The sequence below is a fragment of the Strix aluco genome, chromosome 7 (assembly GCF_031877795.1).
Source record: "Strix aluco isolate bStrAlu1 chromosome 7, bStrAlu1.hap1, whole genome shotgun sequence".
In the NCBI taxonomy this organism is placed as follows: domain Eukaryota; kingdom Metazoa; phylum Chordata; class Aves; order Strigiformes; family Strigidae; genus Strix; species Strix aluco.
In genome coordinates this window covers 26,891,989-26,907,657 of record NC_133937.1, presented here as the reverse complement: position 1 = coordinate 26,907,657, position 15,669 = coordinate 26,891,989, and the positions used below count along the sequence as shown (strand labels likewise).

The 15,669-nt window shown below is 52.3% G+C and overlaps 1 protein-coding gene across 2 annotated transcripts; it reads right to left on the bottom strand.

Annotated features, from left to right (window-relative positions):
* Window positions 1–563: 563 nt before the first annotated feature.
* MFSD13A (major facilitator superfamily domain containing 13A) lies at window positions 564–15,081 on the bottom strand. 2 transcript variants are annotated; one of them, XM_074831160.1, is made up of 9 exons: window positions 15,045–15,081; window positions 8,492–8,760; window positions 7,947–8,026; window positions 6,272–6,721; window positions 5,222–5,339; window positions 4,202–4,298; window positions 3,308–3,479; window positions 2,534–2,727; window positions 564–2,317 (listed from the first exon to the last, which is right to left on the bottom strand). In XM_074831160.1, the coding sequence occupies exons 2-9, from the start codon at window positions 8,654–8,656 to the stop codon at window positions 2,064–2,066; spliced, it is 1,530 nt and encodes a 509-aa protein (XP_074687261.1). In that variant the 5' UTR covers window positions 8,657–8,760; window positions 15,045–15,081; the 3' UTR covers window positions 564–2,063. The 2 variants fall into 2 exon arrangements, with proteins under 2 accessions (XP_074687261.1, XP_074687263.1); XM_074831162.1 differs by lacking the exon at window positions 6,272–6,721.
* Window positions 15,082–15,669: the final 588 nt, after the last annotated feature.

Genomic DNA, 15,669 nt, shown 5'->3' with positions numbered 1-15,669 from the left:
CTGTGGTCTGTGCTGGTGGTGTTCAAAGCCACTCTCCTCAGCAACCATTTTATATTGTGTTTCTCACTGCTGACAGGTCAAGTTGGCCAAGGCGCAGTGGAGCTGTGAGCGAGGACTTGTGCAGGCAGCGAGGGCAGCCCTGGCTGCGCGAGGGCAATGGCAGTGACACTGCTGTCCTTGTGAGAAGAGCTGGTGCCAGCCCGGGTGCTTGCAGCAATCCAGCATGGCAGGCTTTGCTCCCAGGGCAGGCCTGGGGACAGGGAGGTGGCACAGTACCCAGGCCTGCGACTGTCCCCAGCCTTTGTGCCACCTCCAGAAGCAGCTGGTGAAGGAACAGGACAGTCCAGGCCCTGGTGCCCTCCAGAGCAGCAGGGGTAAGTGACTTGCCTCCCTCCAGCTCCCTGATCCTCTCTGCCCCCTGCAGAAACACCAGTGAGCCCCAGCACTCAGTTTTGTTGGAGAGGAACAGTCCCCTTTTCTCCCATAAAACCACATTCGTGCCTCTGGGGCACTGCATGAACCCACCCAGGAGTGATCCACCTGTTAGAAAAATCACCAAGCCATACAGAAAAGATCATCTTTAATTTATGAAATGAAGAATCATTCTCAAACTTTGTTAGAAGTTGCACAAATAACTTATGATTGAACCGGCAAGAACTACAGCAGCCTGGCAGCAGGAATGTCTTGGTCCAAGACAGAAGGCAGCCATGTCCTGAGGCAAGATGGCAGGTTTGTGGGCTGAGACCCCAGAGGGAACCTGGCACTAAACAAACAGCACCCCCCTAAGCACCCAGCAGCTTTCACATGCTGCCTGCACCCCCCCTCCGCCTGCAGGCATGCCCAGGGCAGAGCCTGGCACATCTGTCTGCCCTCAAACTGCAGGGAGGGAGGAGACACTCCCTCCCCTCAGGGATCCCTTGGGTGACCACCTGCCCACATGGTTCTGACTGGGAGCAGGGACCCTCCTTGGGTCCATGGCCCAGCAGCCAGATGAGATGACCAAACTCTGGGGCACGATTTCAAGTGGAGAGGAACTGAGGTGTCTGCCTCTCCCCACAGAGGGAAAATCTCACCCCTGTGACTTCCCAGCACTGTGTCGGACAGGCTCCAAAGGGGAATCGAAGGCACAAAAGCAAGACCTGGTGTCCCTTCCAGGCTCTGCTCTCCCCCTGCAGGAGGGGAAGGCTCCAGGCTGCCTCACCAGGGCACCTGGGGCGGCCCTGGGCAGGGAGGCACTTCCAGGGGCTCAGTAATGGGTGGGTTCCCTCACCTCAGCCCCAGCCAGCACAGGAGAGGGCTCACGGCACAGCTGTGTGACAGCACCAGCTGGAAGGGGCTGTGGAGGGATAAACACAGGCAGTGGGATGCCAGAGGGGATGTTCCAGCTCAAGTCTCTGAGCCCAGTTCAAGCCCAGCACCTTTCACAGCCCAGCAAGAACTACCTCTGCAAGGCCACGAAGGAGAGAGCTTCAGCATAAAACAAGCACAACCAGCAGACCCTGGCAGTGCTGGATATTGTCCCGGGAACAAGAAATGCCTAAGAGTGAATTTGGTCCAAGAACCGCAGCACTGTATGTGGGAAGGGTTGTACCAGCTACTGGGAAAGGCCTTCAGAGTCCTCCCACCCCTGCTCCTGCTGTCCTGCAGTCACCCCCTTGGTCACTTGGTCCCTCAGGAGCCTCCCCCTCCCCAAAGCTGCAGGGCTCCAGCAAGGCAGGATGCCCTCTGCAGTCCCCTCCTGCTCATCCAGAGAGGCTGTGGTTCCCCAGGGCAGAGGACTGCAGCAGGCCTGTGGCTGTCTCCAGGGGATGAGCAGCCCTCTGCTCCCTGGGACAGGCTAGGATAAAATGTTCTTGCTGGCCAAGTGATCTATCCCAGGCCCCTCACATGCTGAACTTCTCTGCCTTCCCCAGTAACCACTTCCTGGAACAAGTAAACATTGGCATTACAGCATTTCACAGTTGAACTGTAAACGTCAGGGTTTCTCAGCCCACCCTCCCTGCGCTTAACCTGCTGTCCTGCACCAGCCTGGAACCAGCACCGCCCCAGGGGCTCAGGCACCCCTAGATCGTTTTGACCTCTGGTGCTCGGCCTTGCGTCAGGCTTTGGCGCTGAGCCTTCACCATCTGCAGACGCTTCCCATGCAAGCTGAACTGCGACCAGCTGAGGAGCTGCAGCAGCGCACATGTGATAGGTACGAAGACAAGGAGGTAAAAGCAGCCCTGGCGAAGAGTTGGCTCCAAGACTGCGGCAGACTCCAGCTTCGGCTGGGCACTCACCACGTTGCTCAAGGGGTTCCGCTGGAAGATGTCATAGCCTGGTGTCAGAAAAGAGTTTGTGAGACTGGGGACAGTGGGGATGGACCCTCGTCCATTCTCTCCGGGTGACTGGCCTTGGAGATGCAGAGACCAGGCACAGCTTAGCAACTGGAAGATCTCTCTGCACCCTCCCTGGGCACAGGACATGGCGGAGGACACTGAACTCACAGGTCTGCCCTCTCCTGCCCCCATGTTTTCCCCAGGAGCACCCTTACCTGTGTATGCGCAGAGCAGCCAGGTGCCGATCAGAGGGGCGAAGGTCTGGCCCGGCTTGGTGACCAGAGCCACCATCCCAAAGAGCAGCGCTGAGGCCGCCTGCTTCCTACGGTTCAGGACTAGATCCTCATCCACCAAGTCGGTGACCACCAGGTTGAGCAACTTACAGGTCCCTTCTGTGAACACCCGGTTGCTGCAGAACAGGCAAAGCACTGAATAGCAGCATCAAGAAATGACAGGAGTAGGTAAGAGATCAGAGAAAAGGGAGAGAGAGTGAGAAAGGTTCCCCCACACTTAAAATAAGAATTTCAGAAGCCCTGGTTACAGGAAGGGAACACTGCTAGCAATAAGCCTTGTGTTCCCTGCAGCGATGCCTTGGATCAGTCCTCACCTGCCACACAGACAGGGCCAGGGACAGGACACGCTGGCTAACAGGCAGCTGCAGCACACCCTGAGGGCTACCACCCCAGGCAGGCCGCAGAGGCGAGGAGCTCAGCTCAGCAGCTGGGAGAGGCTGCTGCAGGCTGCCACCAGCCCTGCCGGGTCTCTGTCCTAAACATCGCTGCCTCCCTCCCTCTGCTGCAGGCACAGCCAGTGCATTCTGCAGTGACCTGTCCCATGCTTGCGTGCTGTCAGAGCTGGGAGCCACATGGCTTCTGTGTGACCCTGGCTACTGTTCCCTGCCTCCCACTCCTCTCTGTAAAACAGAGGCAAGTCATTTCCCCTCCCAGGTGGCAGAAGGCAGGGGAAGCAAGTGCTGCCTGCCCACCTACCTGGCAATGAAGATGCAGAGCAGATACACCTGATCAGGTCCTGCCAGCAGCATGACAACGCTGAGCACAAGCTTCAGGAAGAAGAGGCCTCGCACCACAGCGTAAACCCCGCAGCGGCGGCAGAGGGACAGGAAGTACAGGTTGTTGAGGTGGGGGGCAATGTAGGAAACACCTGAGCAGAGACAGAGGCACAAATAGCTTGAGGGAGTTTCAGTATCCACCATGCCCCCAGGACCGATACCGAGAGAGAACAAGGCTGGCTCTCGGACACACAGTACAGAATAGCCCCCATGCACATACAGAAGGCTGCAGCAGATTTACTCAGTGACTTTGTGGCACAACACACACTCTCTCTACAGAGGGAGGCAGTCTTCCATCAGCCTCATGGGCAGGAAGGAAGAAAAGACTTGCCCAGTCACGCAGGGGCTGGGACTCAGACCCTGGAGCAGAAATGAGAGGGACAGGACAGCATGACCAGACCTGGCCCACACAGAACCCTCCCAGGGTAACTCTAGGACCACTGCCCACAAGTCTGTGGCAGCCTGGGAATGGCCACAGAGAGAAAGGGATTAAATTCAGGGCTGTGTTCCCTGCTGCATCCTGGGGATGCTATCTGCAGCCAGTAATGCTCAGAGCAATACCTCCGTGGTGTCTAGGCCTGAGTCCAGCACATTGGGCTCATCACCATTAGAGAGGGCTCCAAGTTACTTCTGTGCCCAGGAAGGAAGACATAGAGGTCCCAGGGAAGCATGTGGGATGTGTGCGTGTGTGAATCTTACAGCCCAGAGACCAGAACAGGACACACCTCTCCCCAGATGGGGTTTGGGAAGAGCAAATCCAGACTCAGGCCAGGTCCTAACCCAGCTATTCCCTCCAGTCCCACCTGAGACTCACCGAGCAGGAAGGATCCAGTAGAGACAGAGATCTGGTCTGACAGCAGGTGCTCCAGGAACAGAGGGAAGAAGTTGCTGTTAAAGTGGCAGTGAAAAACCTGTGAAGGCAGCATGCAGATGAGCTGGTCAGCAGGAACAGCAGTAAGAGAGAACAGAAAAAGCTAACAGCCCTCTGGGCTCTGTTATCCTAAGAGCCCTGTGCCAAGGGATCATGCAGGAGGGGCCTGGAGTACTTCAGCAGAGCAAAAGCTTGGCTGTGGAGTTTACAACGCTGTAGGCTTTGAGACTGCAAAGCTGCAATGCCACCAGCCATGTCCATGCGTGCCTGGGGTCAGTATCGCCGCCCCTGGGCCGAGGCACTGCTTGCAGGGCACCTGCTCAGCACAGGGCCTGGCAGCACAAGGAGGGGACAGCAGCGAGCACAAGGGTCTGGGGGAGACAGTGGCACGGCAGGAGGGAGGAGGCAGCAGCGAGGCTTGAACGCAAAGACGAGGGCTCCGCAGGGAGACAGGAGCTGTGACTGCAGCACACAAAGCTGGGCAGGCTGCCGGCATTTGGTAGTAATCACTGAAGAGGATGATGAACAGAAATGGCAAAAGCCAGCTGAGAGGTGGATCCAGCTGGACAGTGAAAACGGCGATGTGAGCCTCAGAAAAGCGGAAAGGAGAAGGAGACTGTGCTGACAGCCAAGCCAGCAAACTGCACTCCTGAAGTCATCCCCACCACGAGCCAGGCCTTGTGCTTCTGCAGTCCAGATGGGCTGCACAGGGCTCAGCCAGCCCCCGTAATCCAGCCTACGCTGCGGAGGATGGAGCCCCCCACAAGTATCCTCGGGGCACAAGTAGGGAGAGTGGCTACCAGCTGCTGAATCAGCCAGCATGTGCAGGAGGCTCCAAGAGCAAGTGGGTGCTGGAAACACCTCTGCCCTTCCTGGGGAACTCACACACTGCTGAATCACCATCTGAAACTGCCAAAGCCAGCGCTCATCCTCTGAATCACAACATGTCGCTGCTGCGCCTACCTGGACGAGGTTCATGCAGACAAACCAGAGGAAGTTGCGATGCCGGGAGAGCTGCTGGAGATACTCTGCCAGGGTGATCCTCTTCTCCTGGGGGACGGAGAGTTTCTCAATGTACAGCCTAAAGGGAAAGGAGGGAAGGGAAAAAAAAAAAAAAAAAGAGGCAACGTAAATCCCTCACATCAAGCAGGGGAGAGCCCCCAGCTCTCCCTGTGTAGATGCAGAACTGTCTCTCCTCAGCTCCCATCTCCACCTTCCCTCCCTGGACTAAATCAAAACAGTAGAGTCTGCAACATTTGCTTATTGCTAGCAAGAACTACAGGTAACAGGTCTCCCAAAGAACATTTGTCTTCTGAACCCAAACCTCAGATTTCTGTCCATAAAAGCACTCTCCTCTTATAAGCCATTCCACTATGCATACGCTCCTCTTCCATATCCCTGCGGTTAGCTCACCTGGCAGATCTCATCAGGATCTGCTGTGTTAGTACAGCATAATGCTGGCAGCTCATAACAAGAGACAACTGAGGCAGCCCAAGGAAAAGCAAGGGAGCTGAACAGGGAAAACCAGCTGCATCATGGCCTACCAGCAGCCCAGCCACTATCAGGTAGCTAAAGTGAGCATAAAGGTTAAGAGACATTCGCTTGTCCAACTCCACAGAAAATGAGCAGCAAGGCGGTCTCATGCTCAAGCAGGAATGCTTTCATGATAAGCTGCTTCTGACATTTTGCCACTCACAGGCCTCACTGGGTGCTCTAGATATTAACTCATTTCATGTTCCAAACACTGCATGGCCATACAGCAGGTCAGGGCTCTGCCTCCAGTTTGGGCCAGGGGTGTCACGAGATAGTTTTGTCCTATTTTCAGAGGGCATTAGGAGCCAGTGGGACAGAAGTGATTCTGAAAACTGTATCAACAAACAAGAACCACAGATGATTAACAAAAATTTGCCTCATCCTGGATCTTCCCACACATTTAGTTTGCTGCAGCGCATTAAAGGACTCTACAGATCTATGCCAGGCCTTTGTCCCAGCCACAGAATTGGTGACACTTACTCTTTCAGGGTTGATTCTTGGTCCCATTTTGCTTTCCCATCAGCCTTAAACCGCTGGCGAAGCAGCTGTGTGGACAGGGTAAAACCAATGATGGAGCAGAGGGCCAGTGCGACGCAAAATATGCGAAAGGAAAAGAAGTCCTCTTTGTTCCACACTGCGTAGGACATGAAGACAGAGAGGGAGCCTATGGCACTGAAGAGGGAGCAGTAGAAGTTGAGGCTAGTCCTGTCTTTTGCTGAAACAGCCAGGTCTGCAAGCAAGGCGTTGTGATGCAGGTCGACCATGGTGAGAAAGCTGTCGTACATGCAAAGGCAAAGAAGGAACTGCAAACCAGGGTGGGCCCAGGCAACCCAGAAAGCCAGGAAAGAGATGGCAAAGAGGGGGCCATTGTGGCTTAGCGCTCTGAGCCTCTTCAGAACTACTTCTGGGGAAGAAATCTCTGCTCCTGGCCTGCAAGACAAGACAAAAGCTTTAGACACCTGGACAAAACCCTGCATGACCACAAATCCTCCCTCTCCAAGGAAGTTGTGCAAGTGGCATGGACAGAAATACAGCTTTTGCTCATGAAACAAGCACCCACATCAGATACCTTCACAGCTAATATGTGAATACACCAAAAATATGGGTTTAAGGTGGCCAAAAAGCATGAAGGAAAGGATTTTTTTCTCTAGAGCAAGTCTCTCCTTGTGCTGCACTGTCTGCTTTGCACAATGTAAGTGATTTCAATAAGCAATTTAAAAGTTTTCACTAGGTACAGGAAGCCACACCGTGATTTTCATTAAAAGCTGGATGTAAATACATGAGAAATGCTAATGGCTGACAGTGATCCATGATCCAGGGAGTTTGGGAACAACTGGTCTAAGGCATTCCAGGTGGAAATAATCACCCTTTCCCCACACCTTGAGTCTCCCAAACCACATACAGACACTCTCCAACACCCCACTAAGAGGCCTGACATTTTAGATGCCCATATTTTAGGTTCTGTACCATTCACATGATTGTTAAGGGCTAGGGTCACATCTACTCAGTGGATGTGGGACTTCCTCTATACAGCCAGGTACTGAATCATAGAATCATTTAGGTTGGAAAAGACCCTTAAGATCATTGAGTCCAACCCTTAACCTCACACTGCCAGGTCCACCACTAAACCATGTCCCTAAGCACCACATCTACACATCTTTTAAATACCTCCAGGGATGGTGACTCCAACCACTTCCCTGGGCAGCCTGTTCCAATGCTTGACAACTCTTTCAGTGCAGAAATTTTTCCTAATATCCAATCTAAACCTCCCCTGGCACAACTTGAGGCCACTTCCTCTTGTCCTGTCACATATTACTTGGGAGAAGAGACCGGCACCCACCTCACTACAACCTCCTTTCAGGTAGTTGTAGAGACTGTAAGGTCTCCCCTGAGTCTCCTTTTCTCCAGGCTGAACAACCCCTGTTCCCTCAGCTGCTCCTCATAAGACTTGTGCTCCAGACCCCTCAGCTTCATTGCCCAATACGATATAACATGCAAAGAGCACTGAACTTCTAAGATGCCAGGAAAAGCCATTTAGAGTTCCACGCCCCCGCAACCATTCCCACGCCATCATTTTAAAGCTGCCCATTTCACATCATCTCCCCCAGAGACTAAACAACTTCCCAGCCTCTGCTAGAAGTGGAACTTAACTTACTGCTGTGTGCTAAGGAACACCCGGTCACTCAGCCAGCCAAACAGAGGGTCATTGAGGCTGTTCCAGATCAGAAACACTGTCTAGGAAAGAAAACAGGACAGTGAAACAAACCACAGGACAGCTCCCGCAAAGACTCTGTTCTGTTACTGAAGCAAGCAGCGCGGAGCTGGCACACTGAACAACCAGCAGGGACCATTCCTGCACATCTTCCCTGCCCTATCACCGTTGTACGACTCCATCTGGGTCAACTGCCAGATTAACACAGCGAGGCCAGTGGTCTTCCCTGCTTGTGAAACACCCTGACATCCCCAGAGGAAAGGCCATCTTAAGAACAAAGTCTCTGGGTTTTCTGTCCCAGCTTGTTCTCTGTTCATGCAAGTGGGGAAAACTGGAAAGCCCAAGTTAGCACTCGGAAGGCTCCCTTGCTCCCTCTCCGAAGGGGAATGCTGCTATTACAACTAACGCTCTTCACGCTTCTATCAAGGAGCAGTCTTGGTTTCAGAATTTTTTACTTAAGAGGGCAGAAGCCTATGGAGAAGACTAACCTCTCCTATCCAAAAGGACAGTTTATCAATCTTGTAAACGGAGACAAAGGTGTCCACATAGTACAGGAGGAACACGTTGTGCAAAATGGAAACAAACAGCGACAGGGACCCGTAGATCACTGCAGTGGGCAAATGAAAAAGGCAAGCCAACAGTCGCAACCCCATGTTGGTGCAGTCAGCATTCAGCTCCCTCGATCACCTCCATTTCAGATGCGATGTCTTCTCCCAACACCTGCTGCATCTTTGTTGGGGCCAATCCATTGTTGCTCCTGCAGGAGAGGGGGAAAAAAAAAAACAAAAACAAAACACACACAAAACCAGGTTCAATTTCTTAAATGAACTAGAAGTTGAATCAAATTAATTGGTAAGTCTTTGTCAGCAGAGATCAGAATTCATATGGCTTTGAGGAGCTGTTCAAAAGTGGATTGGAGGGGATTTAAGACACTAAAAGCTGTCTGCTGCACTAAAGCTGTTTCATTAAGCCAAGGCCAGGCTGAGGACTCCCGGGTGTACAGCTGTCTCCTCTTGAGGGGCTGCCCCATCCTTTACCCTGTAATGTTCTTTGTTATCTAGCAAGTAGCCGATAAGCTTTTCAAGGCAAGGTCACAGGAGGAATCAAGTCAGATAGCTGCAAACAACAAAGCAGCCTTCAGAAAACACACCTAGTCACTGACATTTTTAGGTACTGGTGTAAATTTTTAGCCAAATAAAAATGACAACAGCTGTGATGTAATCTCACACATGCACACAGCTTTCCCCAGGCAGTCACAGCTGACTGCACCTGGGCTGGCTCAGACAGGAGTTATTTATGGCAAGCAGTTCTGCTGCTTTGTGGCATGAAGAGACACGACCAGAACGTGACAGCACGCAGCAGACATGCTGCCATCGTGCGACAAAGGCAACCAGAAGTCGCTTAGCAGCTGTCTAGCTCATCTTAGAGCAGGCTGAATTTTAGGATTGGTGTCTGAAATAAAGATGCTTTGGCTGGACAGCAATATATACAAAAATAAAACAAGTGCAAACAGCAGCCTTATACCAGAACAAGTCACAGTATGTTCACAGGGGCTGAGGTGTGAGGGGGGGACTCTTCACACCAGCACTGACTGGAGCTCAGAGCAAGGAGGTGGGCCCACCATCCTACCATGACATACTCTCGTGATTTTCAGACTGAACCCCCTCTCACACTCAAGTTGCTACAGACCAAAGGCAAAACACAAGGCACCTCTTCAGAGGCACTCATGGATCTGGTGAGATGTTAAGAGTTCTTAAATCAGTGTAAGTCAGCTTCTCCAGCCCATGCCATCATAAGCAGCCCTGTTCACAGCATACGCATGATGGGTGACAACAAGGTCGCTATCTTAACACTTCCAGAAGCAAGATAAAGGGCTGGAAGTCACTCCTGTTTCAGCCCTCCGGGGTCCGTGCTCACCCAACTCAGACATATTGTGGGGACTTCACAATGTAGGATAAGAGTGAGCTCATCAGAAACGGGAAACTAAGCGCCAAGCCAGCCTTCTCAGGCTTGCAACATCCGCTGCAGCAAGTCCAAGCAGAAGATCAAGGGGAAGAATAAACGGCTGGTTATGAAACCTGATGAAACACCAGTCCCATTCAGCATTTCCCAGAAGCCATGAGTCTAACCACTTCTAGGCAAGATTAGAAAAGCAAAAATAACCGTCCATTCTGCCTAGCCCAAGGAATTCCTTGTAACTAGTTCAGAAGAAGCAGGAAAAGCATTTGTTCCAATCAATTACATCACTAGATTAAAACTGCACATCAGCTCCACTCACAGCCAAAGCTCTAGACCTCAACTGGATCCAACTGCAGAGCCCTGTGGAGCTGAACCACCATTCTGCATCCCCACCATGCCAAAACCCATGGCCAGATAAAAGGAAGACACTGCTTGGAGGGGAATTCAGCCAGACAATGAACTTTTATAGGTGTAATTAAAGACAGACAAGCCTTAAGTGGAAATTGCATTTCCTATGGTCATGAATTGAAAAGGAATCAAGAATTTGTGATGTGTAAGGATAAAGGTTAAGAAGAATGGAGAGCTAAGCCAACTGACCCACCGATGAGTCTCACCAAGAGCCTTCTGAGGACTGGCTCAAGGGCAGATGAAGCTACCAGAGTGCTGGGCACCGTCATGAACAGAATAGATAACAAGCAGACAGCATCATTTTGCACTTATGAAACATTAGTGTATCCAGAGCTTGACCACTGCATGCACATCTAACCTCTCTACAAACTTCCTGAGACACAGAGATGAGGGAGATCAAAGAAAGGTAACTAAAGCGATCAAGGGACTGAGGCAACTGCCTGATGAGGAAAGACTAAACAGCTGGGACTCTTCAGGCAGAGAGGAAAGGCTGAAGGGGGACACGATCGCAGTTTACAGTCCCCCACACCAGGTATAAGGGGAAGGCAGAACTGTTGCTTGCCAGGACACAAGAACTGGGAGCACTCACTGTAGCTAGCAGGAAATCGGTTTAAAGGACACAAAAATACTTCTTCACCTGGCAAGCAGCAAACATCTGACATTTGCTGCCAAAGGAGGTTGCAGAAGTGGGCGGCAGGTTCAAAGGATTAGACAAATTAATGGAAAACAGCTGTAGACAAACAGCTACTAAACGGATCAGGCAGGGAAATCCCCTCTAGCATCCCTGATCCAAGGGCTGCACAAGCTAGGGGTGAACAAGTGGAAAAGCCACAGACAGTGGCCATGCTCATGTGCTCTCCCTCTAAATAGCATCTCCTGCTACCACTGTGGGGCAGAATAAGGGGCAAGACAGACCAGTGGTCTGACCTGCTAGGGCAACTCTTAACCTGGACTTGCCTTTGCTAACCAAAGCCTGTTTGAAAGCAAAGCCTGCTCAAGGCTTGTTCCTTAGAGCTGAACTTTACACGTGTACCCATCCAAATGATGCTTCACTAAGCACATGTTGCACAAACCACAGCTGCTGAAGTTTCCAAAGACACCTCATTTTGTCATTTATATGCTACAGTGCTGTTTAAAGAAGGTGAAGTTCCACTTCCTCTCCTCCTCCCTCGTCACTCCCTCACAGATGTGCAACCCCTCCAGCCAGCTGACATTTGTAAGTGCACTTTGCTGGGATAGTTGTTAGCTCATTTTATATATATTTTTTTCCCTCCCCATCTGGAAATGTGCAGATGAAAAGAAACAAATCATAGTTGTCCGTAAAAAGTAGATTTTCCTTCTATATCCAAAGCACTGTGTTATTTAAGCTTGCCACATTGGTATTTTCATAACCTTTTCCTTGGGATGAAGAATTACTCATGGAGTATGTCAGAACTTTTCAACATTAGGCTTTAAGTAGTAATGGGAAAAGGAGCTGCAGGAGGGAATAGCTATCATTCATTCACACTGAACTTCTAACGCAGAGTCATAAAGCAACAAGGTCATAAATTAGAAGGCAACTAGCCTTTATTTCAGAAGCTTCCACCTCCGCATCTGACATCTGGCGTCACTCCTGCCAGTGACATTTGCAGATCTTATCTTTTTGAGAAGGATGTTTGAATACTGGCTACCAGGAAAGCATTGCTTTTGTTTGAGAGTGCTGGCGTAAGGCAGCTGGAAACACACCACAGTTTGGGGCTCGCACATCTGTTCTAACTTCCTAGCCAGCTCACAGCTGGATTCACGAGTCATTGTGTCCCATGGTGATTCAGCAATGCTTTGGCCTACAGTAAGACTGAGCTCCATACTTCCACAGCTGAAGCTGGTTGTAGCGAGTTGGCAACAGAGCCATATTCGTGAATCTTGGCCCAAGACAGTCTTTTAAGCAGTGCCAGATGATTCCTATATGCTGAAGCTGCCACTCAGGAACCTGAAATAGTCATCTGCAGACCTGACTGCAGTAACAGGATGACTCTCCCATTCATTCTCCACTGTGTGAGTAATGCAGGCTGGAATATCCCAAATAATAATTCAAGATATGTCTGTGCCTGCTCCTGCCATCACTACACTGCCTTTGCTGCATATTCTGGATTTTGGGTGGCTTACTAGCTAAAGCAGAGGGCCAGACAAATATACCAGGTCAGCATCTCTGCATCTGCTACATAATAAATCCACCAGCCTGATAAGCCACCCAAGAGGGGACCCTATTTCTGGACACTCATCACAGCCAGACAGGACCAGGCTGCTGGCAGCCCAGCCCCATTCACAGGGAAGCTAGGCTGGAGCTGCTGCCCCATGACCTGTCCCAGCATAGCGCCTGGTGCTGGGCACATCAATTCCTCCCGGACTCTGTAAGTGACAGTCTCAGCCAGAGGAAACACAGTCATAGATGTCTTCATCTAGTCAGGCTTGTCTGTCAGCAACAAGTCCACTTTGTAAGCACAGACCAGGTTCTGCACACTCCTTCCCATCCCGCGCATGATACCCCAGGAGGCCTCCAAAGCACAGACACCTCAGAGGGTCCTCACCCCACAGAGCTGTTTAGATTCTGGCAGGACTCTGTTCAGTAGGAAGGGAAACCCCTCTACGGAGCTTTTTCACTGAATGAAACTGAAAGAGCTCCCACTTAAACCAAAAAAGGCCTCAAAATCCTATTCCTATTCCAGGAAAGCTCCTACCTAGACACACGCTCCACAAAATTTAGGCTCCTCTGACCAAACTTTGATCCTGTGCATCCTCTTAGAGGCAAATATATCTCCAAGATTCCCAGTTTCTCCACCGTACTACTTCTGAAATCCTAACACCATGTTTCCTCAGATAATCCACTTTCTAACAGAGAGTCTCAAGGGAACACCAAACACAGTCCCACACGAAACATTAATGAACTCTCCAACAGCAGACTCCCAGAAGCCTGGTTTCTGAACAGTAAAGCAACGAAGCCTCTGAAAACCTGATATCACCTGGATCAGGCAAGGAAACATGCCACTTCAGAGAGGCCACGTGGGCATTTCCCAGTAGTGTTTACCAATTCAACAATCACAGATGCCTCAGTATCATGAGAGGTTTGGTAACACCCTTTTTATTACAGGCAACCATGTGCTTCTATCAGGCGCTTCCGTCACTCCTGCGGAGTTCATACACGTAAACAGAACTGCCACACAGACTACAATTAACATCTTGAACCAGCTGGTAGTTTTTGTGGAGCTGTGCTCCAGCAGAGCAACCTTGTTAAATCAGATCTCATTCACTAATGAGATTATGAGGTTCATTAATAGAGGTAACTGGGTAGATCTCATAGTCTTGGAACTTGGTAAGGCATTTAACAGCACTCTGCATCCCTTGTCTAAACAATTCATTGTTTTACAGTGTAAGGAAAATATATTAGATAGATTAAGAACTGGTTCCCCATGATGCTACCACCAGTGTAAGAGCTAATCCTGTAGTGGACTTCCACAGCACTCGTATGGGGACTATTGCTAGGTAACTGGCCTCAAATTACAGATTTGGAAGTAAATATGAAACTCTTACTGAAAACAACCCCTAAGAATCACAGAAAGTAGAAGATTACTGCACAGATAGAGCCTGTTCTTGTTAAGACTTAATAGGAAGCACCAGAGGAGAAGCACTTTTTACCACTCCGCAGAAGTGGAGCAACTGGGAGTTTCTGCTACACATCTCCATCTTCTCGCCAGGGAGACTTTTCACCTGTGCAGCCACAGTCCCACCCTCAGTGCCTCAGCTTCAGCCACAAGGCCACGTGTCACTAACCAAAGGGCTGAAGGAAGCCCAGCTGCTGAGGCCACCAGAGATCTCTATGGCATTTAGGCCTGAAAAACACAGCATCAGGTCACCAATGAAAGCAGCTGAAGTCCCCCACGTGGGAAAGGAACGCAGGGAACCAGGCAATGCCTGCAAAGCAAGGCCAGAAATGGGGATGCCATGTCTTCGGCCTCTGAGAGGACAAGCCCAAGCAGCCGTGCCACCCTCAGCGCTCCATCTACAGGGTCCCCCCATGCTGAGGGAAGGCCTAGCGGCCCCAGTAGTGGAAGGGGTGGCCAGGCAGGGGCACAGCCATCATTTCATGATAGGCTTCCACCTAGGCTCCGTGGTGGTGGAGGGCCCGTTGTGCTGTCAGGTGAAGGGAACGTGTGACAGGAACATGGCAGACAGATCCCCACTCCACACCTCCAGGTAGGGTGGAGTTCCCCCACTGCCTGCCCCACGGCAAGGGACGAGGCAAGGCCAGGACCGCCTCTCCTTGCTGGGACCCTGCGAGGGGGTGCGAGTCAGAGCCCGTCCGGACAGACGGGCTGAGGCCCCTGCCTACGGGCACTGACAGCGGAGAGATAGGGCACCCCCGGGCCCACGTGGGACCGACCAGAGTACCAGGGGGAGGCACAATCCAGGGCTCTACCAATGCAAGGAGGGGGGGAACCCCCACCCCACACGGGCGGCCCCACTGCGGGGGGGACGGAATCCCCACCCCCCCCGGACTGACCCACTGCATTGAGGGGTCTCCCCCGCCCCACCCGGGCGGCCCCGCTGCAGGCAGGGAGACAAACCCGGGCCGATATTGGGGTGGAGGAGGCGCCGCGCCGCCCCCCTCCCCGCAGCCATCCCCCCAGCGCCTCCTACCTGCGTCCGTTACCGGCGCTGCCCCCGCCGCTCCGCCGCCGAGCCGCACGCCCGCGCATGCGCGCCCGGCGGCCTCCTAACCCCGCCCCGCGGCCCCCTCCGGCCCGGGGCCATCTTGCGTCCTGGCATGTGAAGCCGCCCCCTCCCGGCCGCCATCTCGTGTGAGGGCACCTCGCTGGGAAGCGGCTGAAGCCGCGCCGGCTCCCTCGGCTGCCTCATTTGCATTCGCCCCGCCCCCAGCGAGCCGGGGCCGCCTCAGGGACGGGCTCTCTGGGGCCTTTCTAGCCGGAGCAGGCTCACTCCTCTATGGTTATCCGGTTCGCGGGGCGCTTGTCGCCATGGAAACGAGCGGCTCCCCGGCCAGGCAAGGCCCCTGCCACCGATGCTAGAGGGGGAACAGCGAAGGCACAATGGCCCCAGGCCTTGTCCCTCGAGGTGACCTGTGCTGAGCAGGCTGCCCTGGGGCCTTCCACCCCTCTCCCTGGCGAAACAGGGCTGGGAAGCACAAGATCCTTTCTGGTGAAGGCAGCAGGACTCGTGGTGACTTTTCACCTTAAACACCTCGAACTGCTCCAAGGCAGCTTCAAAAGAGCGTTGTGCCAAGTTGCAGAATGATAAAGTGGAA

Coding starts and splice junctions, on each gene's coding strand:
- MFSD13A (XM_074831160.1), bottom strand. CDS start 8,656: ATGGGGTTGCGACTGTTGGCTTGCCTTTTTCATTTGCCCACTGCAGTG. Junction 4,299..5,221: donor TCTGCATGAACCTCGTCCAG/GTAGGCGCAGCA, acceptor CTGCCTTCACAG/GTTTTTCACTGCCACTTTAA. Junction 2,318..2,533: donor GCTGCTCTGCGCATACACAG/GTAAGGGTGCTC, acceptor TTCTGACACCAG/GCTATGACATCTTCCAGCGG.